The sequence below is a fragment of the Acanthisitta chloris genome, unplaced genomic scaffold, assembly GCF_000695815.1.
Source record: "Acanthisitta chloris isolate BGI_N310 unplaced genomic scaffold, ASM69581v1 scaffold6658, whole genome shotgun sequence".
Taxonomy (NCBI): domain Eukaryota; kingdom Metazoa; phylum Chordata; class Aves; order Passeriformes; family Acanthisittidae; genus Acanthisitta; species Acanthisitta chloris.
Window position 1 is genome coordinate 32,915 of NW_008686398.1, and position 25,285 is coordinate 58,199.

The following is a 25,285-nucleotide window of genomic DNA, read 5'->3' on the forward strand; positions in this document are numbered from 1 at the left end:
ATAGGGGCCTTTTCATTTCCATCTGAAGCTGCATTTTGCAAGGTGGCTTTTTTTTTTTTATTCTTTCCATAAATTCTATGTATAGAGTAAATAGAGAATATACATTATTTCAACCAGCTACCTGTGCCTCAAGTTTGACCCTTCTCAGCATAAAACACCAATACCCTCATGGCAATGTAGCCTGAACAAGAAAGTCAGCTTCTGCTCAGGGCTGGGCCAGCATCTGAACACATCCAACAGCAAGGAGCTAAGAACCAGTTATTTTTATAGTTCCTGTAATAATTTTATTTGCTCTCAGCCTGACTGTGGAAGCAGAATGAGAGTTCTGCCTGACGTACAGCAAGAAATAACAAGAGTGTGAAGCATAGAGATGAAGCACAATCTTTCCTTTTAATGAGACAGCCAGCTCTACCCCATCTTTGGAAATACTTGAACCAATTACATCTCTTACCTATATGGTTCCAGAGTCCTGCTGCCATAATACAATGCTTCTTCCCAGGATTCAAGGTTAATACAGGCATCCATGGCACAGTCAAGCATTTTCAGCTGATAGATATTTGTGTCTGGTAGGTGACCCGTGTTGCTGCTCAAGAGATTCTGGCATCTTGCCAGAACCTGCTCCCACTCTGTTATTGGCCTTAGTTAAAGAAATATATTTAATCAAACAAAACCACAAGTTCTAAATGTTTCTAGCAAGGAGTAAGAGCTACAGGGTATTAAGATAGAAAGGCTGCCATCATTCCAGACTTTGCTTCAATTCTTGAAAGCATACTTGAATCCAGGAGTGGTAGCTTAGGTAACTGTGCTTTGTTTACATCTAGCAAAACAATTTCTAAAGAAGGCAGCATTTTAATAATAAAGGGTAAAGGAAAGATGACAAATTTCAAGGATATTTTAATATCTAACAAAAATTCAAACACTTTTTATTTAGCTGCTGAAACATGATTATTTACTTAATAAACTCCAAATCTTACAGCCAACGGCAAGAGCCCGTGGAAATGTGTCTTAACAAAATGTCTCAGCAGCTAAAAAAAGACAGCTCTAATAGATATTAAAAAATGACACATTTTTAAGCTGTTCAAAATTCTGTTTAAAATTCTAATGCAATTAGAACCTTTTCTTGAAATTAATTAATTTTCACTCTCCTTGAAACAGTCTTAAAGAACATTGTTGGGTTTTTTTGTTTTTCATGTACAGCTGCATGTTTCATGCATGAGAAAGAAAAGCATTATAGTTTTGATGTCTGACTGTAGTTCAGGACTAACAATCTCAGCAGTAAAGAAGATTTTCATGTCCAATACTCAAGATTATTTGTGTGCTTGGAATAGAGGAGAAGTAACCTGGGACTTGCAGTCCCTTTATTTGGATATTCCTTACCACAACCACTTATTTTTATTACTTCTTTGTGGACCAGATACTTCTCTCCCTGACCATACCCAGGCTGAACACCAATACTTTCAGATTTTAAATGAGTATTGCCACCTGTGACTGTACTTTGTGGGAGTCCTAGAATGCAAGCAGTCTAAACACCAAAAAGATACCATACACATCAGTAAGAACAAATGAAATAAACTAGAAGTTAGACTTATAGTATGAGAAGTAATAACAGTGATTGTATCATAGCCCTTTCCATACATTCTGCTCAAGGCAGTCCAGCAGTTATCTTCACAACATTACTGAAAGTCTTATTCACACTAATCTGTCAATGAATTCAAAGTGTACAATGATAAACCTGTGATGAAGTAATTAATCCCTCTTGAACATGGGAATATTTACACACTTATATTTAAGAATGTGACCACTATGTGGCTGGGCCAGGATTTATAGCATGGTTGTTACAAGGCTAAACTAATTATTTGTGAATTGCTCTCATGGCCCTGGATTGAAAGAACCATATAAGGGAAGGAATGTGTTATTATAAAATTGCACCTTAACCTTTATATCTCTGGCAAACGTCCATGTGTTCTTTACAACTGATTAAGGACAGACAAACAGAAGAATGAGGGATATTATTTCCACTTGATACAATTTTTGTAGAAAGTACAAAGCACTGACATTCTTGAAAGATTACCATTTTAGCTGATGCATAGTCTGTCTGAATCTACTTCTCATTATTCTGCTTTGTTCACTCACTAGCACATAACAGCAGATGTGCTATATAACAAAACCTGTAGGGACCAAATTTGTAGGTATGTAAATTGCAAACTAGAAAACACGTTACCAGCTGCAATAGCACAAAAGAGAAGCTGAATGTCCTGTATCTGCCTGAGACTAGAGCAACAGTCCTCAAGCAGCTCCAACTGTAGATTTAGCATTACAACACTGTAGCAGCTATAATCAGTAGGTCAGATTTTTTTTTTCAACTATAGAAACTGTTGATTATAATCAGTAGGTCAGATTTATTTTTTTTTCAACTATAGAAACTGTTGACTTAATTTGCCTAAAAAAGGTGACATTTGCAGAAACTAATAATCATATGCCTGAGTCAGCCAGGAAGGTTTTCTACTCATTATTGGCAAGTGGACAAAAGTCAAGTTCCTTCTTCAGGTACTGCACTTGCCACTGCATGTCAATTAGCACTGCTATTGTGGTGCAGGGGAAGGAAAGGTGACACATTTCAAACAGTCCATGACTGAGAACAGAAGCCGAACAGACAACAAGGATGTATTTTTTTCAACCAGTCCTGATACCTTTTATTATGATGTGTTTGATTAATTTTTAAATATCAGTTAAATCAGTAATCTTAATTAAAGACCCTAGCAAAATTCCTTAGGTGCAATTATTCCAGAAATTAAATATAGGAACATTGAATAGGATCAGTATTCTGACTTCATAGTTACAGTATAAAAAGTATTGCAACTTCAGGTTGCATATCTATAATTTAACTTTCAGGTTAAAGCATGAGCCCTGAAGTAAAACTGAATGCCTGAAGATCTATATCAGTATTGTTTATCTCAATCCAGTGACTACAGAGGAACTTAGACTAGAAGGTATATGAAAAATAAAGTAAGATACGGTGTTTCCTTTTTGCTAACGAATTGCTCTGGATTAGAAAGAAACAAACTCAGTTGAGTGGGGGTTTTGTCATTACAATAAAAATTGTGATCACTTGTTTCCAGCCTGGAATATCACTGTGCAAACTTGTTTTCCATACTGCCAAAAAGGAGTGCTAGAAGATTTACTTGTCTCTACCTCAAGAGAATGTCCATGTTTCTGAAAATGGTAAGGCATCTTGCCACAATAGGCCAAATTCACAGTCAGCAAAATTCCACTGAATGGACCAAGATAAGGGAGAGAGCACTATACTCACAGTAGTCTTGCAAAAACCTCCACCTCTCTTCTGCTCATCTTTTCTTGGTTGTTGCTGTTCACTAATTTTTTTAATTGGATTGAATATCTACATGACAGTCATTAGGCTCCAGTTCTGTTTATTAGTGCAAGATCATCTCATTCAATTTGCTTAATTACCATTATTATATATTATTATAACTTATTATAATGATTCTGTAATGTCTGCTGTGAACCTGACTGTGATTATTTCCTTGTTATTGTCATTGCTGTGCAAAGAATGAGAACCTCTAAGTGTTCATGCTGAGAGTAATGGAACAAAGAATTTAACAATGGTTCAGATTAAGCTTTATTTCATTTAGAAATCAATTTATATGAAGTGGTGGGCTGTGATGACAGAAATCTAAACCTGAGCCAAAATAGCCCTTCACATCCTGGGTAGCAACTATCCCTGCCATAATGAAGTTCCAGTCCAAATAATCAGAAACTCTATTACTATCGATATAATAAGGAATATTACACATTTTAAACATCAAATGAATTTAAAGTATTTTTTAAAAAAGAAGAATGTAAATGTAAGGAAATAAAAAAGAGATGAACTTAATACTAAGGGATTCTCCAGATTGCTTTCACAACCAGAAGAATGTAAATGTAAGGACATAAAAAAGAGATGGACTTAATACTGAGGGATTCTCCAGATTGCTTTCACAACCAAATGACAGACTACAGCCTGTCACTGAAAGGATACCTTCTTTTGATTTTGGATATTTCACTTCATTTACAGCATCTTTGACTTCTTTCCAGGCATGCTCTTCACCAGCCAATTTCTCAGCATCCTGGTGAATGGAAACAAATGCATTCGATGAGAAAAACAATAAAATGAGAATATGCAGCAATAATGTAAACCAGGGTATAAAGATTTCATAAAAGCTACTTGTAGAGATTGTATCATTTTATTTTGTAAACACCCAAAAATTTATTTCACCTGGCATTCATACTCACCCCCTGTGATTGTAAGTAAATGAGATGTTATAAAGAATAATGAATTCAAACTTGGAAACATTAAATACTCAAATCAGCTACCAGATCAGTTTGCCACAAGAACTACGATCAACTAGGAAAGAGAAGTAACAGCATGTGATTTTTCCTATCAAAATGCATTGAGAAGATCAAATTCTCTCAAAGACCTGCTGCCTAATCTTTCACAGAAGCCCAACAACACTGTAGAAAGGATTTAGCAAATAATTTTCATTAACCTGTTGTGGTTTAACCCCAGCCAGTCACCAAAGACCACACAGCTGCTCACACACTCCCCCACCAATGGGATGGGGCAGAAAATCAGAAGGATACAAGCTAGAAAAACTCATGGGTTGAGATAAAGACAGTTTAATAGAGAAAGCAAAACCTGCACACACAAGCAAAGCAAAACAAGGAATGAAATCACTGTTTCCCATGGGCAGGAGGTGTTCAGTCATCTCCAGGAGAGCAGGACCCATCATGCATAACAGTTCCTGGGAAGACAAATACCATCACTCCAAATGTCCCCTCATCCTCCTTCTTCCTCCCACTTTACATACTGAGCATGATGTCATATGGTATGGAATATCCCTTTGGTCAGTTTGGGTCACCTGTCCCAGCTGTGTCTCCTCCCAATCTCCCATGCACCCCCAGCTTCCTTGCCAGTGTGGCAGTACAGAAAGCACCAAAGGCCTTGCCTCCATATAAGCTCTGCTCAGCAATAACAAAAACATCTCTATATTATCAACCCTGTGTTCAGCACAAACCCTAAACATAGCCCCATACTAGCCACTGTGAAGAAAGTTAACTCCACTTCAGCCCAAACCAGCAAACCACCAAAACCATGTGGTGATTATGCAATCTTTACAAACCTTCATCCATTACAGTTACAAACCTTAATCCATTACAGTTATAAACATGAGCTTGCAGAATAAGTCTGCCACTCAAAAAAAGCTGAATTTTAGTTTAATAACTCATTGCTATTTCTTCCCTATTCCATTGGATTCTACAAACTGCTACAGTTTCCCATCACTTTGTCATAAAGAAAGCAAAAATGATTAATGGCTACAGCAGTAGAAAGAAAGTTTCCATTTTCAACTCCCTAGCAGTGACAAAGTGCACCTTATGCAAACCACTTGAAACAAATTTATTAAAGCATCTACAGACACAGTTAAGCATCTTGAGGTATTTCCAAAAGTATCTAGATATTCAATTTCCATTGCTATAGCAGTTAAATACTGTCCTGGTTTCAAAATCTCGCCTGTAAGACACTGCAGTTCATTACCTCTCTCTCCTTATAAAAGGCCCTACTACTCACAAAAGAGGTTTTTAAGAGCAAGGTCTTGCAGGATTATTTAAAATACATTTCTAAAAAGATCAGCCTTCAGCAAGGGTGGAAGCCTGGAGATGAACGGAGAAGGTGTGTTAAAATCTAACCAAGCACTTTGTATCCAACAGATGCCCACTGGGCATCACAGAAGTACCTCTATTGAAAAGTCTGTAATGTGCATCTGCCTAGAATGGCATAATTTTCTTATTCCACTGCTCCTCATTTACCATAAATTCAGAATAGAAAATATTTACAGTGAGACTCAGCACTCAGTTTCACATTTAATTTGCAGTTTTGTCTTTCCATCTGCCTCATGAAACAGCAGACTTCTGCATATTCCTGGGATGATTAAATCAAGATTAAATCAAGATTGTTCTCAGCAGATGCCCCACCATTCTGTAGGGCCTTACAAGGAAGGCAGGCTGACCCCACTGCATTTTGAACATGTACTTCCCCTACAGTCAGTTCTCTGATCAAAATTATCACCTGGAAATAATTTTGTGCAGAGCTGAATTTGCCATCAGAAGGCATAAGGTGAATGTTAGGACAAACAAGCTCATACTGGAGAAATTTTATCAGCAGAGGTCCCTACCTAGACCTCATAGAGCTTTGCAATAGACACACACTGAATCTGTTAGCGTCAATGTAACTTCTACCAGTTTTTATGTGACTACATCTACTTCTGAACATAGCCTGTTAACCTCTAACAATCTCTCTAAAATGTCTTTGCAGATCAAGTGATGCACATTGGTTGATCGAAAAAATAAATCTATCCTGTAAGATCCTAATAATGAGGGCTGTGAAATTTTAGGTTTAAGGTGCTACCAAAACAGGAAAATTGTTTTAAGCTGTCTTTTCTTGCTGGCCCAAGTATTATTCTTGGTGTTTCTCTAACATGCTGCAAGCCTAGCAACTAAAACCTCTGAAACACAGGAAATGAGAGAGATTTATAAGTGAAAGAAGAAAAACAACCATGCACCAAGGCCAATGACTGATGCATCATTAGGGCTCACTTTGCACACAGCAAGACTGATGGATGAATCAGACTAAAGTGTTCACATGGGATTAATCTTTCTCTGTCTACTGTAGCCTTTTGAGTTGTTTTCCGTTGTCTTCTAGCATTTCATTAACAACACAAAGCAGTGCAAGGTTGGGGTTTTCTCTAACCTTTGCACTAGTGCATAGGGTTAAATCAACACTGGCCTCATATCCAGGTAGAGAACAGAGAGTGTCTGTTGCACCAATAATCTCCCAGCCCTCTCTGGATTATCTCTCTTTATCTCTCTTGTAAGAGAGTTTAGGATGGAGGTGGCTGGGCCAGATGCCCAGTTCTGGAAGGGATTTAAATCACAGGTTTCAATGAGATGATTTCTGTGTTCTCAAGATGAGGCATTTTGGGGACTGGCTGATGTAAGAACAAGCAAAGATCTGGCTAGTTGGGCCTTTTACACCTCTACGGTTCTTCATCAGATTTTCATACATGAAAGAAATCCTGTCCTTTCCTAAACAACCTAGTTCAAGGCATGGAGTCTGCTTCCAAACAGGCAGCCAAGCAGGGGCTGCAAAACAACCAAGAGAGCTTGTCACCAGGAATGCTTCTGTCTTCCAGCCTCATAAGCTTTCTCCAAGTAAGTTGTTTCTCTCCCTTGGACAATGCCTTGAAAGTCATGGCCATGTGATACGATTAAAACTGCTGAAATTACAAAGCTGCCTTGGAGTTGGAATTATGAAAATAATTGAAGTGGTTAATAGTTACACTGAACTATTTAATTTAATCTCTGAGCACGGCAGTAACAGCTATGGGTAACAGCTTTCCATGGAGTAATACCCATTCAAAGCCTCTCATTTCAGAACATGTTCCCAGTCAAACCTCCAGGTGTGCAGAGCTGCCAGTGATAAAGGAAGAAAGGCTTTTTTCATCTGTAGAAAAGAAGAACATCAGTTGAAGAAAAGGAAGAGGCCTTTGAAAAAGAAGGAAGAGTTAGCTACTTCTGCCTAATTATTTTCCCTTTTTTCTGACATTGACACTAAACACAAGAGTTTGCTTATCAGAATGTTTGTGCCTTGGTCTAAAAAATAATTAGACCAGACACTCAAGTCACAAAAATGTGTGACAATCTTATGATGGCTGAAACTGGCATGCTTTAAAATTCAGCTTTTGCACACAGAGGCATGCTGGAGAAAAGTAGAGAGTACTTCTGCTTGAGAGAAGAAGTGTTGAAGGCTCTTGGGGAAAGCAAAAAAGAGCTGCATTAGATGCTTTCCCATGGCAAGTACACAACTTGGTAATACTCTTAACACAGGTGCCAGCCATTGGAGGCAGTGGTGTCAGTGGATGTTCTAGCTGAACCCACAAATTAGGGCACAAGACAAAATTGACTCTGCAACTTATTTTGAGCAACTAGTCCAGAAAGAAGATGGTTCCAGTACCTGCTTTCCCCTTACTCCAAGCATATGCAAGGCACACTTATTCATTCAAAGGTGAATTAAGACACAACATTTCAATTCCATCTCTCCATTCTTCCAATACTACAGCAACTGCTGCAACAGCATTCTTGATAAGACACACCTGGGGATTCATCATCCTTACACTGAAGCTTTCTGGAAATGTCTATGGACTATCTATCCCTTGGACTACCCATCCCTTGGACTACCCATCCCTGACTGATTAGATCTGTGCTTCTAATCCTGTAGGTGAAATAATATCCAGTTATATTCAGTTCTTGTGAAACAAACTGTAAGCTAAATTCTTCACACCTGACACCACTTGCCTTCATATATTCATGAATTTAGTTAGAGCACATAAAACACAAAGGCTCATTTACATCATTCAACCAGACAAAATTCTACCCTTGAAATCTATTTGGCTCTTCAAAATGGGCAAATGTAAAATATTCTGTAAAGCAAAAGTTTTCTGCCTTAAAGAATCATCTGTCCTCCCACAAATTTAGCTATTGTGAAATTCTGCTGTATAAAGGATTCAGTAAGACTAATTTTCAAAAATATTTGCTTGAACAACATATTTCTATAGTTTGTAGATCAGAACAACATTAGTTGTTGTTTTTCTTTCAGAATACTTCCTGCTTTTATATCCAATGGTTCTCCAGACTTGTAAATTTGTAGATACTAAACTAAACTGTTTTAGAAGCCTGAGAATGGATGTGATCAGCTCTGCCCAGTAAATGTTCATAAAAATATAGTTTGTCCTACACAATACACCACAAAATGCCAATATTTGCTTTACATATTACATTTTTTCAGAGTTTCAGTTCCATTACTGACACTTGGAAAAATTAAGTTATAACCACTCATAACAAAGCATTAAACAAAAGAGAGAGAAATAAGGGAACCGGAGGGTATCTGATGAGGATTGTAATCTGTTTGGAGAGTGATGAAATACAAAATGTTTAAAATGGCTTTAAGTGATATTTAAGTGATTTATTATAAAAGCATCATCTCCTGAAACAAGTAGAGACATCAGCCACCAGAGAAATAAGCATTTGAAAATAACCACCTGTTCCATTCCCTACTATTCCTTTCCCATGTTCTTTCTAAGAGTCAATCTCTTCTTCTATTTGAGTGTCCTCACCCATCCTTAATGGAACTCTCCTTAGAAAGGAGTATGATCTTCAAAGTACATGTGAATGTTTCTCTTTCCTTCCTGTTGCTTTACACCACTCTTTCTTCCCTGACCACTCTTCTGTTTTTTATACTTGCTAAAAGTGCTGCCTGTCTATTAATTTCAGGTACCACTGCTTTCACACACTGTTTTCAGTCACTGTTCTTTGTTAACCCAGCATTTAAAATCCTGAATGCTAAAAGATTTCCACATGGACAGCATGTCCTCTGAGAGAAGATACCTCTCTTAACAACACAAGCACATGCCAACCAGTAAGTACCTTTGCCTCCTTGGCCCAAATGCTCTCCCATAGTCCCAACATTGCTCATTTGTAATGCATTGCACCTCTGAAACTCTCCCGAATATTGGACAGATTGATGAAGAGCTAGTTCTCCTTTCATACTTTGGCTACAGGATAGAAATAAGACATGGATTTTCTGTCCTCTCCACAAAATTCATCTTTCTCACAGATGAAAGTAGAGAAACAAGCCAGAGCTCACCCACAGAGAGGAACTGTGAAGCATTCCTCACTTCTCTTTAGAAAGCAAGTTTTCTGAACTATAATATTTTAACACTTTAAAAGTTACAGATATCTCAAATACCTGAACATTTCATAGAAATTGTTGATCATTGGTTATGACTTGCTTAATTTTTAAAAATATAAGTGGTAACTACAAATGTGCACCCAACAGAAAAATTCTGACCAACTTTTCAAATCAAAAAAGGTTTTCTTGGGTTTTATTCCAAGAAGGTGTCAGAGGAGCTCAGACACATTTAAATTAGGACATGACATTTTAGAACAGATCTCAGGTACATTATGCTCTGAAAGCATAAATAAAAATTTTATGTTTCTGATTCTACTTAAAAGTGCCGTAACTACTGAACATATGTTTCTAGTAAACTCAGTAACTCATCGTTTTATACTACATAGTAAAATAAAAACATTAAATGAGTGAAGACATTGCAGAACTTCTGAAGTTTCACTTTCAGAACAATTAAGAAAAATGTCAGAGAGAAAAAGTGTTATGGAAGCTGTTACAGTGCAGCTAAACTTAATTTCTGATTGGAGTGCTTCAGAGCAAAGAGGGTATGAGGGCCTGCCAGGCAATCACAGGTGCATGCAGCCATAGGCACAGCAAGAGAAAGCACACTTGAGTGGTTTCCCAAAATATCTGAGGTCATCTGTTGTGAAATATTTTCTGGATGAAGTTTAAACTCAGAATCAAAGACTCCTCATATCTTATTATGAGGGTTGTGGTTTACGGAAGCCTACAGCTTCAGCTGAGGATTCACTCACCTTCACTCTTGTGAATGCAATTTGTTATGAGCTACATGTGAAGTGATCAGTGCACAGAGCCCTGTCATAATTCAGGATTTACATGTGATTTCTGAAGTTTTAAAAGCTCCCCTACCATACTCCACGAAAAATAATTCCAGGTCCACAAATGCTTGTTCAACTGTCCTTTCCAACCTACACAAGGTTGTCCTCAGCAGAAGATGAGATGTCAGACGAGAAGACCTTATGTTTTCTGTCTGTCCTCCTCTCTGAAGAAGGTGGATGGGACACTTGGTAATTCCAAAGCTACTGTGTTTGCAAACAAAAACAACATTCTATTCCCTGTGAGGCTATTGGGAGGGGGTGAACTCAACTTCTGAACAAACTGAATTTGTACCTTTGATTTTTGAATTCTAAAACTAAACTAAGACACATTACAGCGGGATGTCATACTGCAGCTGTGCAGTACATTGCTCAGTATTAGGCAGGCTGCATTACCTCACATAATCGATATCAGCACTTCATGGATTACTGACTCTGGTATCTGGAAGTGCATAAGGGCTGCACAGGGTAGTAATACTCTAAATCGTATAGGTATTGGAAAATCTAACAGTTGTTCACACTAGTCATGTTTAAGTGCTCTACTTAGGCATTGAAATCAAGATGAAGGTTTCCCCAGACCCTGCATACAAGTAGTTTGAAAAGCCAAGCACCTTCACGGGGTAGTTATAAACAACCTTCGCTTAACATTATCCAACTTAGTTACAACATTACAATATTTACTCAGAAATTTAAAAGTGACATCAAAAACAGCTGTGGGAAATTTATTAAAATGAAATGCTTTCAATAAGGAGAAAATTAAGATCAGCAAGTCTGTTTTAAGAAGTCAGTTTAATTTATTAAAATTAAATGGGACTAAGATAAGTTTATCCTAATAACATCTTAGATTTAATTAAGACTTAAAGTATAAGGTAAGAGGAGCAAACAGACAAACATTTCTCAACCTCTCTGGCTGCAAGTCCAATATCTGTCAGGTTCACAATTCTGCACACCAAAAATAGTAATTGCATTTCTGTCAGGCTCATAGTCCTTTCTTATCCACTGCAATCCCACTTCAGCTATTAATTTCTGTGATTTTTTTTACACACATATTTTTAAACAGCCTTTTCAAAGATTGCTGCATCTGTCTATTGTATGTTATACAGGCAATCTCATTAATGTTTCATAGTGAGACAAACTGATATAATTCTTCCTACTGACTCCCCTGCTTACAGATTCAAGGGTCACATTAGCCTTCTTTGTCAGAGGAAAACACAATGTTTTCCATTTCTGTTCAGATACCCATGCTGAGATTCATCTGGCCATATGTAGACATTTGGGCTACCCTTCTATTTGACAAAGAAACACTCTCACTGTAGGTGTCTGAGATTTGGTGAAATAAATCATAGCTGTAGATCCCCATTTCAGATGTAGAACATGTGTTCTACCTTTGCAGTGGTGGTACATTTATTTCAATAGGTCTAATTTGCCAAGCAATACCAGTTACTCTGTATTATTTACCTGTTCTCATAAATGTTTATTATTCTCTCAGTCTTTGTCATTCATTATTTTACTGGCAAGGATTTTGCAATTACTTCCACTTCATTCATAAAAATGCTGGTTACCATAGAAACAGGGTTATTATGGACACTCTTTGGAACTCTTTGGTAAGCATTATATATAACTGATGATTATGGTGATTTAATGTTTAAGTGGTCAGAACAATCTTTAGAATGAATATATATTTAGAGTGTATATATATAAACTCCAGTAGTAAGAGAAATACATCCAAAAAAAGGAGCTGCAGCTTTCATTAATCTTGAACATCACAACCCAGCAGAACTTCTTTAAGACCAATAATGCTCACAGACCAAGTGTTATTATTAGAACTTTTCTGGTTTACATCCACTCCATGATAAAAATCTCAGCAAATAACATTACAGACAGTATTTTCTCTCTCAAAAAGCAGTATAAAAGGGTGCTAGGCTACTTAGCAAGAAAGCAAGATAGTGTCTAGAGACCTGTCAAAATAGAAACAATACACAGGTCTAAGCAGCTAAACTACATCATAGCATCTTGCTACCTGCAGACTCTTCAAATGAAAGACACATGCATTTAATTCATTCTGAACTCATTTCAGTTAAGTGATGGACATTCTGATTGCTGACCAAAGCAGTCCCCATATTTATTTTTAAACTAGGTTGCTTAAATACTACTACTCTTTTTGGTGAAAAAGGAGTCATAATTATACTAGGGCTATCCTTGTGTCACACATAGCTCAGCCACTGGGAATGACTGATACTTTGCAGGCCCAAGATCCCAATGCCAGCTCCCAGTCAAGTTGATGTAAGTTGCAGGAGCAACAGGACTGAGCTTTGTGTCTGTAACAGCACTGCCTTTATAAACCTCCCTATTTCAGGAGCATAGAGCTCACTGCACAATTCTCATCCAAACTGCATAGGTTACAAGTGGAAATAAAAATTGATTGGACAATGGGAAGAGCAACAAATAGAAGCTCACTATTTATCAACTTGTAAAAGCCAGCAGAAGGGAGCTGGAGAAAGGAAATTATTTACAGTTCAGCATGAGAGAAATAGGGCCTTATGCCAGATCACCCAAAAATTCTTGTCACGTTCATAATTCCATTGCAATTTCCAGCATTAGTCCAAAAATAAACCCTGTGGGTAATTCATTTACCTGGGGAAGGATACTGTTCAGCCTAATCCCTAGCAACTGTTAGGCTGGTATTTCAGGCTGTCTTAGACATTACACATTTATTAAGGCAATCTCTAGGTATATCTTAACACACAAACTGACAGCCATAAGGCAAATCTGCTTTATTCCTTAATTCTGTAACCTGTGGAGACATAGAGTGTCACTGAGTGCATTTAGTGGCTCAAAAGAGATATGTAGGTCCAAAATCCTCAGAATATTTAGATATTCACAATGCATAATCCAATCCACATCCATCAGTGCATTGAAATATGCACTTAAGTTTAAACACATGTATAAATCCCATTAAAGTTAATATTTATGTGAATGACTAAACACTTCACTAAGTAGAAGTGTAGTTACTTGTGTATCAAAGTTCAGTTTATGCTTCAACAATCTGAAGAATGTGTGCCCATTGAATTACTCGTTCTAACTGAAGTTAGATATTTATTTTTGAACACTAATATAAAAACAATTTAATATCTTATAGCCTTAATATATCACATGATAAAATTGTAGCTACAGTAATTATAGGGTATTTTAATGCATACTGCAATGTAAAAAACCAATATTTACTTCAGCATATGTTTTTTGAATGAATGGGCATGAAATAAAGGAAGTTGATTGTTTAGAAAAGTACATGCAACATGATTAAGATCATACACAGTTGATCAATCTACTCTATACCTTAAAATATTTGCTGAATCTCAAAAGTGAAAGTGGTAAGTCCTGGAGCACTGGTGAAAGCTGACTGCCTGATTCGTGAACATTTTTCTTGAATATTCTGTGTCAATACTGAAATCCACACTCTCTAGCCTCCAAGTTTTTAAAAGTCATGAATAAAGAAGGTTGAATTTATTTTTTATAACTGCAGCTCCTTAAGAGACTCCAGTATCTGGAGTTTCCTCCTCCTCTAGAATTTTGCCAACAAATTTGACTGTCACCTAGATGAATATTAGTTTAATATAATCAAAGAAGGGGATTGCAAATACCTTTAAAAGATGTACTGTGTTGTAGTAATTTCAAGAACTTCTACTTTGGAGAATTATTATTGACTTTCTTCATACTAACACTAATTTAAACCAGTAAAGGCTCTTCCACTGTGTAAGAGAAGCAGCTAGAAACACTCCATAAGGCAAATGAATGCTTGAAACAGTTTCCAGTACCTTTTTAGTACTCTATTGCTCTGATTCAATAATACAGACATTTTAGTCATTATCGCAAAAAATAGGAAAGTGGCCACATCCTAGAGGATGAAAAGGACTTCTTTAAAATTTCATAATGTCATGGAAACTATTACAAGACCCTTGAATATTTCTTAGGACCTTTATTTACTGTTTGGATAGCTATCATGCAGCTGGTTCCTGTTGACTGTGTGTTAGAAGTATTTACATGCCTCAGCAATCCACAGTGGTCAGCCAAGGCGATTCGAAGCAGGAGAGTTAGCCTACACCAAAAAACATGTACTGAAAATTAGACATCATGACTGTTTATGTGACCTGGTGCAGCAACATAATTTGGTGATACATAATCTATATTGGATTTCCAATTTTCCAAAACACTTCCCACTACTAGTCATCTATTTCTCTGCTTCCTGATAAGTACTCTCCATTAAGTACTTTGCTCATTGCTTAAAAACAGACAAACTGTTCTCCTAAAATATTTTTCCCAGTCAGATGGAGGAGTGTTGTCCCTCTGAAAAGCATGCTGTCTCAACCCTGTCTTTTTAAAACCTTTTTTGCAGGTCAGGGTTTGGGATAGGGGAGAAGCACCTTACTTTGTATGGATCCCCACCTTCATTAACCAAATACAATCTACTAGGAACTTCACTTCACAGAATCTTTCTCCACTGTACCAGATGTCTATACATTCAAACTACTGTTACTAGGCAGTAGCTGGAATCACATCAAAATAGCTGGAATCACATCAAAAGCTTTCAAAGTTCAGAAGAGTTTCTTTTGTGCATGGGAATCATGCAAACAAAATAAAGTCATGCACAAGAAGTACTTAAAGAGCAAAAATTTAGTTGTCTATATATTGTCAAAGGATGTGCAGGACCTTTAGTTTACACCCAACACTTATCAGCACTGATCAAGACAAAGATTCACAGCATAAGCAATATGATGCAGCAACATGTTTTTCTTAATGATGGTGTTCAGATGAATCTAGGGCAGAATTGTGATCCACTGTTTTACTACAGTCCCCAATTCAAACCACTGTTTATAGTATAATCAACGGCTTTCATACAATTCACTGAGCAATCCTGTGGAAAATAGCAGGACATCCTGCAATGGGTCAACAAATTACACAGTCCTCTGCTGTAACTCATGTGGTTGGAGTAAACACTGCCTTTTCAAGCCTGCTGTCGTTTACACAAAAAAAATGTTCCTATTCATGTCTTAGAATAAAGTTCACAAATACAAGATTTATAACTACAGCTTTAGTTACTGCACTGTTGTGATATTAATTAAATTAATGGCAAGAAACCGATAGGGCACATTACTTATCATAGCAATTTTTTGATTCAAAGAACTCAGTCTGCAGTTTTGCAGTCTCAAAAGTTACAGGCTTCCTTGTTATTCAAATGAGCTTGTTCTTGCTTTAATAGATTTCAGAGGATATTAGTTAAGGACCAGAACTGATTTAGGCACTGGAGAACATGAATCTGTCTTTCTCAGCCTAAGGTGCTCCTATAAATTTGGCCAGAGGCCCAAAGTTTGAAGTATTACACTGTCAAAAAGAAATTAGAATGAAGTCATGATACCTGATGACCTTGCCCAGGGTCTTCAATCAATCAATCAATCAATCTTTGAAAAATAAAATTAAAAATATAAACTGTCTTGCAAAGAGTGTCTAAAAGTTTAGAGGCAGCTACCAGAAAAGTCATCTTTCTTAATTTAAATAAACCTAGAGTGAAAGTTGCAATTCTGCAATGTGGCATGGGAAATAGCAATGTGAGTCGTTGTAGTAAGTTTCATACTGAAATATATTAAAGAATAATTCATCTCTTTAATTTTAGTTGCATAATGGGCATTTCAGTATCTGCAACAGGACCAGGGAGGTGATTGTGCCCCTGTCCTCAGTGCTGCTGAGGCCACACCTTGAGTACTGTGTACAGTTCTGGGCCCCTCAGTTCAGGAAGGATCTTGAGGTGCTGGAGCAAGTCCAGAGAAGAGCAACGAGGCTGGTGAAGGGACTCGAGCACAAGTGCCATGAGGAGAGGCTGAGGGAGCTGGGGGTGTTCAGCCTGGAGAAGAGGAGGCGCAGGGGAGACCTTATCACCCTCTGCAACTCCCTGAAAGGAGGTTGTAGTCAGGTGGGGGTTGGTCTCTTCTCCCAGGCAACCAGCAGTAGGACAAGAGGGCACTGACTCAAGCTCTGCCAGGGGAGGTTTAGGTTGGATATTAGGAAGAGATTTTTTACAGAGAGAGTAATCAGGCATTGGAATGGGCTGCCTGGGGAGGTGGTGGATTCACCATCCCTGGAGGTTTTCAAGACGAGACTGGATGTGACACTTAGTGCCATGGTCTAGTAATGACAGTAGGGTTGGACTCCGTGATCTTTGAGGTCTCTTCCAACCCGGTTAATTCTATGATTCTATGATACTTTATGGAGGGAGATATGAAATAGGGCTGCACATTACTTTGTAAAGATCACAAAACAAATAGCAGCAAAAGAAAACAAACACCACCAGGTACTACACGTGTAATATATTGCTCACAAAAAAGGCATCTCTTTAAAATTGTCCCTGAATGTTCCATGCATGTACCTATGCACATACATATATGCACGCAATATTGTTTTTCCCTTTAAAACCTGTTTGTCCAGTTTAGATAAATGTCCACTACACCACAAAAAGCAATTGCATTGAAACGGGTCAGAGAATACACTTCTTCTAAGTTAGTGTTCTTCCAAGATAGACAGGTTAAGGACATCATTTAGTTCATAGATTTAATGATGAGCATATTACCAAATTAAAATATAGACTACTAGATTAAAGTTTTCCCAGACTTTTTTAACCCATTATTGACCCATGTAAAGTAAAACCATGATCATACTTCAGGGCCCAATCTGCACAAGTCTGCTTAACACAACCACTTATTATTCTTCTCCTCTGATTGGAATTACCAGAAAACTAGAACAACAGACATAGCAATGAAACAAACCTACTGTATATGTAGAATTTAATTCTAGTGATTTCTGGGCATTGTATGAACAGTACTTGATTTCAGAAAAAATATACTGTAATAAAGGTAAGATTTATTAGCACAATTTTTTTTGGCTAAGGAAATATACCAAAAAGAATACAAACTGCCTAACATCATAAAGTATAAAGTATACAATTAGGATGGCATTAAGAATCAGAAATTTGGCGTATGAAGAAAGTATATTTAGAATCTGAAGAGAAAGACACAGAATGCACTGATACGAAGGGGCATCATAGGAACCACATTTGAAAAATGTTTATCCAGAACGAAAAAGGTTCCTCTGGACTACTTTTAGGTGGTGTCTTCAACAGGGAATAAGTTTGGACATGACAAAAACTTTTGCTGAAATTACTTGAAGATGGCCTGTTGCAAAAACATTCAGTGAGCTAATAAAAACATCTTATTTCGAGTTACTCGCAAATTTGCTGATAAACAGTAGAGTCCTTTTCCATCTTGTTTGTTTTCTCCATGTTGGTGTGACTCAGATTGTTTGTTGACTTCACAGTTGCTAGTATTTATAAAACTGGCAGTATCAGAATCACTTGATACTGTTTTGCAGGTTTTTAGACCGTACAGCATAAAAGCAGTAATCCCAAAAAGCTGAGTCTGACAGGAGAGAAAACAGTGAAATGGAGGGAGCAAAATATACAGCATGCCAGCAAAGGCTGAAGTTATGGTCAGCCCATATAATGCTGATGTCCTGGTTTGGAACTTTAAAGGTAAATGGTAAAATTCTTTCCGTGTCAGAAAGGGATTTAGATAACATACAGAGAACCAATGAGAAAAAGGTATTTCCAGTGACTTTCTTTTCCTTTTTCTTTAAAATTCATAGTTCATTAGTTAAAATATACACTTGGAAAGATAAAGATCCAAGCTCTTATTTCTACTTGATTTGGAGCAAGAATCTAGAAAAAAGATAGGGTGTGCTTTATGTACCCTGGACTCACCTGAACCTCACCCATTGCCTGAAGCACTAACAGAGTTGTGGAGTCCCCTTACCCCATGTGATCTGCTCTGACATCTAGGAAAAGATGTCATCCTGGTTCGGATACAGCTATTATTTTGTCCAAAGTGGAAGACCTTCAACAGGAGAGATGTTTGTATCTAGAGAATGGAATCCCAGTCAGTCCAGAAAAATGCAGTTTAAAGATACAATATCTTTTCTTTTGTTTAAGCACTGAAGTGGGACCTGAATTAAAATCCATCATATTTCAAGTAAATTACCTAATAAATGGGATTTTAAAAGATCAAGCATGATGCAGAGTAGAAGAAAGTGACTGAAAAACAGAGCAAAAACAGGCTTCCAAAATCGAGGTTATTCCCTTAGGTACTAGTGATATTAGAAACCATCTTGACATGTTCAAACATACAAGACCTTAGGAACATCAGTGAAAGGGAATTCAATATATATTTAGGATAAAAATGTGAACTGGTCCTTCCAAAATCACTGCAGGAAAAGAAGGTGTTTGGAAAATGATTTGTCTGATCTAGTCTTCTGGTTTAAATTACCACTGTTTCTCTCAGCATATTCTATCTTCTATATGTTTATTTTAGACTGCTAACCCAGAGTGAGACTTTTCTCATTTTTGTTTATCATTCAGCAAGGAACAAATACTGACTGCTATAGAAACAACACCATCTGAAAAAAAAAAAAACCCACAAAAAAAGAAACCATAACAGTAACAGCCAGTTCTAATAACAGTCCCAACAAAGCTGGACAACTACAAAGGGGGAACACTGCTAGCCAGCCATTTAAGTGGCCTAAAACAGTAATGAGAGTGGACTCCCTTCCCTTAGTTAAAAAAGTGTTTCTGCTTAAAACATCTGCCAAAACATTTACATTTCCTATTAGATGCCTAGGTCTGAAAGGAATGAAATTCTGTTCCCCTCAGATGAGCAGAAAGCCAGACTCCCAGTAGAGTCCACCTCCAACTTCTATGTTTGCTTCAAATATGAACTTGTTGGACCAAACTGATACAGGTTTCCTTATTAAGGATCTCCTAAACAGGCAAGGAGTTTGCATACAGCTTTCAACTCATGTCTGTTTATAAGAATAGCTGTATTTTTTCCATGACCTTGACTACCCAAGTGAGCTCCAGCTGACTGCTGCCAAGTGGTGACCAGAGCACACTGAGGCAGTCCTGAAGCAACTGGGAGAGGCAAGCTGTCAAAGAAAAATGATCACAGACCATTTGTCACTGTCTTTGGAACTGCCCTTCAGAGGAAAAAAAATTACAATGTTGAAAGATGGAAGGATCCTCAGAAGTCACGTAAGAAATGCTAAGAAGCTGAAGAGATGATGCCTTTGTTAAAGAACAAGAGACCCCAGAAATTAGAAGCGGTTGCCTTGTTTTCTGTGCCATTTTTGGCACTAGTAAAATAAAAGTCCTCTGTCCTTGGCTGTTTGGAAATCCATCCCAAGAGGATAAGATCCTCTGAAAGGGAACAGAAGAATCTTAGATTGACTGTTGGATTTCAGGAACCAATCCAGGGTTTATTTCACTTCTAAATGTCTTGCCAGAAGAAAGGAACTGTTAATCAGCCAAGCACCTATGGAAAGAATCAGCATTGTGTCCCAGTGGGCTGCTAATTACTGCCACTGGGTTTTGTAGGCACTGGTTATACAAACGTTGGGCTGAAAGAGTAGATGGGTGAAATATGCCTGATCTCTGGCTTGATGTCATTCTCTAGTTTGCTTCAAAGGCAATTCTAGTGGCAAAACAGTAAAAGAGATGAGAAATGAACAATTTCTACAATTAACTATTGCAAACTCTATATTTTGACAGAAAATGAATTAAACTAGGATTTTGCTGGAACAAAATCCTGATTTTTTTTTTTAAACACACCCTTTAGTACGTTACTACTTAGCAAGTTCCTTAGAATCATGACTAGATATACAGCTGCTCCTAGTTTATTCTTTGCTTTGATCAAGGGGTTTTATGTTCAGTTAGCTGCATAAACAGACTTCAACAATCCTATTTAATCCTTGCTTCCCAGGCTTCATCTTTTGAATTAATTTGGAGATCTTGTCTTTCATACTGTACATGGAAAACTTAGTGAGAATGTAAGTGTCTGAAAAAAATTAAATATTGGGGAAACTGGGACACAAATTTCTGGAACTTGGCAATTCAGCAATTTAAAAAGGCACTTCTTGACATATAATTTTGTATTTCCTGTGTCCTAAATATATGATCTCTGAGGGAGGGGTGATATTTTTGGACTAATACCAGTACAGTGATCTTGCATGAAGCCATTACATGCTAATTCAAAACAGTCAATAATACTATTCTTCATGTAACAAAGTCTCTGTGATTTAAGCACATATTCTTCAAAGGTATTGCTGACAACATGAAGGTCAAAGGTGGAAGTGTTGCGCAGATTCCACCCTTGGCCATATTCAAGTATCTTTCAGAAATCCTGGTGAAGCAAATCAATCATGGACATATGCTGTAGCAACAAATTCAATCAACTTAGATAGAGGTCCATTTACATTTTATGAAATTCCTAAACCACAGGTGTGTTTTTTCCTCAGCTAGGAAAAGAATGCCACAACTTAAGGTTCAGGCACTTATTCAAGTAGGGTTCTTTTATAATAAAGCTGGTGGATGTATGCAATAACAGCTAAAGAATTACAAGTGACATTTTTATATAGAGGTAGATAGCTTGGCTGCTGTTCAGGTGACCTAATTTTGAGAATCCTTGAGCTGGAAACTGGACTTGTGATGTTCTCTACCAAAACTCAGGATGCAATGTAAGTAAAGTACTAAGTAAAGCAATAAACTAATTAAAGAAATAACGTGCTTCCTGGCATTATGTTATTATTAACTTTGGCAACTGTCAAACACTGCCCAAATATAAAAATTATTCAAATTCAAACCCATTGCTTTTGACCCTGTAATAAATAAAAGCTTTCCAGAACCCAAGCTAGACTAAAATATTAAATCCTGGCTCCAAAAGAGAAAGACGACTCATAACACAAATGTCCCTGAAATCCTTGGCTGAAAATGTAGAACATGAACAATACTCTGGCTCATGACTGTGGAAAAAACTGTTCTTCATTTAAAATGTTTGTCATCAATGTAATCCCATCTTTAATTATAATTAATGTAAGGGGCTTTTATGTGCTGGAATTGTAATACATGGCCAAGAGTTCAGCTTTTACAAAGGCACACATTTCTGAATTACAGTGGAGATTGTTCTTAAAATAAAGCAAAGAATAATGTATAAAGCTGTCAGAGATACAATGAACTGAAGACATTATAGCAGCTATAACTTAAAGTACTGACAGTCAGGAAGTATTCTATGAATGACTTTTAGAAAGACATGGGCTTTTCCCTCTTTCTTTTCCAAACTTTAATCCAAAGTGTTGTTTAGATTTGTAGCTAGCACCATTTAATTTGCCAAGAAAAGGTTCATCTCGATCTTAACCACATAGAGTGCCAGGCTGCTTGACCAGTTGCTAAAAGAGACTAGCCAGCATTACAGTATGTCCTCATAGAATTAAAATGCAGCGGACATAGAGGCCCAGGCACCCAAAATTATTTAAGATCTCCAGGTCCTGCTAGTGCTACTGTTTGCCTCCATATTTTCTCATTCTTTATGCCAGCTATGCATCTGGATTATGCCATGGCTGTGCTCACAGTTGAAGAAGAAGATAAAAACCTACTTCTATATAGCAAACACAGATTCACTTTGAAGTCCTTTCACCAGCAGTAACCATTGAGGAAAGCTTCCTCTCATTTTGCATGCAATGCAAGTGTGACTGCACAGCTGTGGAACTCACCATTTGGTCTAGGGCTGTGACTGCTCACACTCACTGCCAGTGTGTATCAGTTGAAGCTGATGCTAAACTATACTAACTTTGGCTTTGCCAAGGGTCCCTGTGGTTGGGCTGCAGCCTGTTTCAGTATACTTCAAAATATAGCATTTGCCATATTACATATCTTACAGTCGTGCAAGGGAACTGTGTATACTTAGGCAGTGGTTAGAGAAGATTGTTATGCTGTATGAAATTGCTATATCTAGCTAAAAAGACTGTGTGACTATGAATTTTAGACATTGCTGATGCTAGAGTGAATTTTGCTGGTTTATATAGCTGTGACACAAAATACCACAGTAAATGAGAAATAAAGAATATTTCCTCATAGATAAGTTGAATTTTAAAACATAGGTCAGAAATCTGAAATATTAGAAAAAGCCCTCACAGAATCATGCAACTTAGCATGACAAAAGAAGGCTTTGACACACTGATCTCTTTTGTATGCACAGCTAAAATCATAGAATCATAGAATCAACCTGGTTGAAAGAGACCTCAGAGATCATCGAGTCCAACCCTCCTGTGGTTACTAGAACATGGCACTAAGTGCCACATCCAGTGTGTGACTGTAGTAGGATGTAACCACTATCTGAGTTTAATCAATTTTAGCACAAGCAACAGTGATGACGTAGTGACACTGGCTGCAAGACATATTTGTCTACAGCAGCAGCCAGAGACAAATGCTTCAAGTGATCTGCATAAACAAATTTTAGCAACAATCTGGATGTTGGCATGCTGAAACCTACATAGTTGTAACTGCACTCTGCTTATCCATGTCAGCTAGCATAGAAATGAAATCATGGGATTCTTGATTCTGTGTTTATATATACTTAATGGAGCACATAATTTATCTCACCAAACTTTATCTGTCTAAAGTGTGGGCATTTACTTGAAGGCACTCTGTTAACCTCTTATATACATTCTAGTTTTCATAGATTTCTACTGAAATGAGCTGCTTGTCTTTTCTTTGGGCACACGAATAAACCTCAAACCATTCTGCTTCAAGAAATTATTCTCATTTAAACAAATCCATCACATAATGCTAAGCGACCTTGGAAAATACAGCATCTTGCTTTATTATCCTTTGGGTATTAGAATACTCAGCAGAAGTATGAATTCCCATCTTTGTGCTGCATTTGTAGAAACTGAGCAAACCAGAGTTTCAGAGAACATTGGCAATAATGGCCCCCAATATAGACAGACTGATCTGGTTGCTAGCCAAAAACCTTTTCATCTCCAATTGAAATGGTAGCTTCTCACTAATTATCTAAAATAAGGGTAGGGTCTTAGAAAACACATTGGTTGCTTCTGAATAAAATGAGTTATCCAAGTCACCAACTGACTTGAGAACAGAAACGTGATAGCATCTTCCTATTCCACTCAGGCATATAACACTAAATGAATGAGCCATTAGAAAATATAGCAGGAAACATGAATTTCATTTATGATAAACCTGCAAAGTATTTTTATAAATATGCAAAAATAAGCATGCATGTAACTAAGCACAAATAGATACAAGGTGGACATGCTCATCATATAAACTGTAACGTATAATTCCCACAGGATTCTTAGGATCACTTTTAAAACATTATAAAGAATGTAGAATAAAAGCTACAGTGAAATTACTTGACTTACAGATTTACTTAAAATTGATATGTGCGTCTAATGAGTTTTCACTGGTCCCTAGTATGTGCTCAGCATCTAGCAGACACACTCAGCAAGACTGCAAGAAGCTATGATCTCTCTAAGTGTTTGCAAAAGTGTCTATGAGTGTTTTGAAAAGGAATCCAGCTTTATTGATGAGATTCCTACAACTGAAAATATCCCAAATATCCAAGAACTTTGTTGAATACATAAAGTATTTCTGGAATTTGCATTTTTACATATAAGAAAGATAAACAAGATGAACTGCTGTTGACTAAACTATCTTTTTCTTACAAAGCAATGTTTTAACATGGGAATTTACTATTAGCTGATTCCATTGAGTGATTCACAATGTAGAATCTGCCACTTTTGAAGACCCAAAGTTGCAGTCATTTCCTATTCTGTTGACAGAGACTTTGCTTTTTAAACATTTTCGAAGATGTCTTGGAAATTTGTCTCAGTATCAAGGGTATTTCAGCAGGGATGTTATTGATTAATTTTATCAACTGATGATTTTCAAGCATCTAAATCTAGACATTCTGTAGTGTAAATCAACAGAATTTCCAAAAATATTATCTCCCACTATAGCTGCAGCATTACATGCCTCTCAGCTTACCAATAGTGACTGAGATCAATGGGAAAAAAAATAAATCTAAGTCTCCAAGCTAGTCATGTAGAGATTTTATAAATACAATTGTTTGTTACAGATAAATGAAACATAATACTATTAGGACTGCTACAGATAATATCTAGTCACCCTAGACTGAGGCTGAGGGTAAAGGTGTCTTCTTCATAGACATCAACAGACAAAGTTGCCATGAGGCTCGTACACCTTTCACAGACTTCTGTACATGGGAACATGGTAACAATGAGGCAATTACAGAATTTCAGAATGCAGACCCAGAGAGCTTTCCAAATATTTTGCAGTACCATTCCCAAGGAAATTCTGCAAATGGGAAAAAAGACCTATAGAACATGAACACACACTGCAGTTATATTTTCAAAAAGGAAAAAATCATTAATTAATTTTAACCTATGTATGAGACTATTGTTTTCATGAATATATGCACATATAATTTCACTACAATATTTTTGATGTTATATGTTGACTCTTACAATGACGTATACACCAACCTGTGGATTTTGTTTCTTAAAACATTCCACATGCTGAATGGGCTTTACACCACTTGTCTACCCTTTCACAAACAGTTAAGTGATCCTTAAAGACTCTTTGGTCTGCTTATTTTTCTTAATCAGCATTGCCTCTGTAAGGATGCCATTTAGCCAAAACTAATCCAAGATTTCACGGCACTTGAGTGACCATCTTTAAAAAGAA

At 37.1% G+C, this 25,285-nt stretch overlaps 1 protein-coding gene across 1 annotated transcript in view; it reads right to left on the reverse strand.

Moving 5' to 3' along the window:
* Window positions 1-451: 451 nt before the first annotated feature.
* Window positions 452-25,285, reverse strand: part of SMYD3 (SET and MYND domain containing 3) — a gene marked incomplete at its 3' end in the record, with an annotated part of 37,621 nt that continues 12,787 nt past the window's right edge. Inside the window, exons 4-5 of the mRNA XM_009080096.1 lie at window positions 4,037-4,124; window positions 452-626 (exon numbers count right to left, since the gene is read on the reverse strand). Of these exons, the coding sequence (XP_009078344.1) occupies window positions 452-626; window positions 4,037-4,124 (263 nt within the window). The remainder of the gene's footprint in view (window positions 627-4,036; window positions 4,125-25,285) is intronic.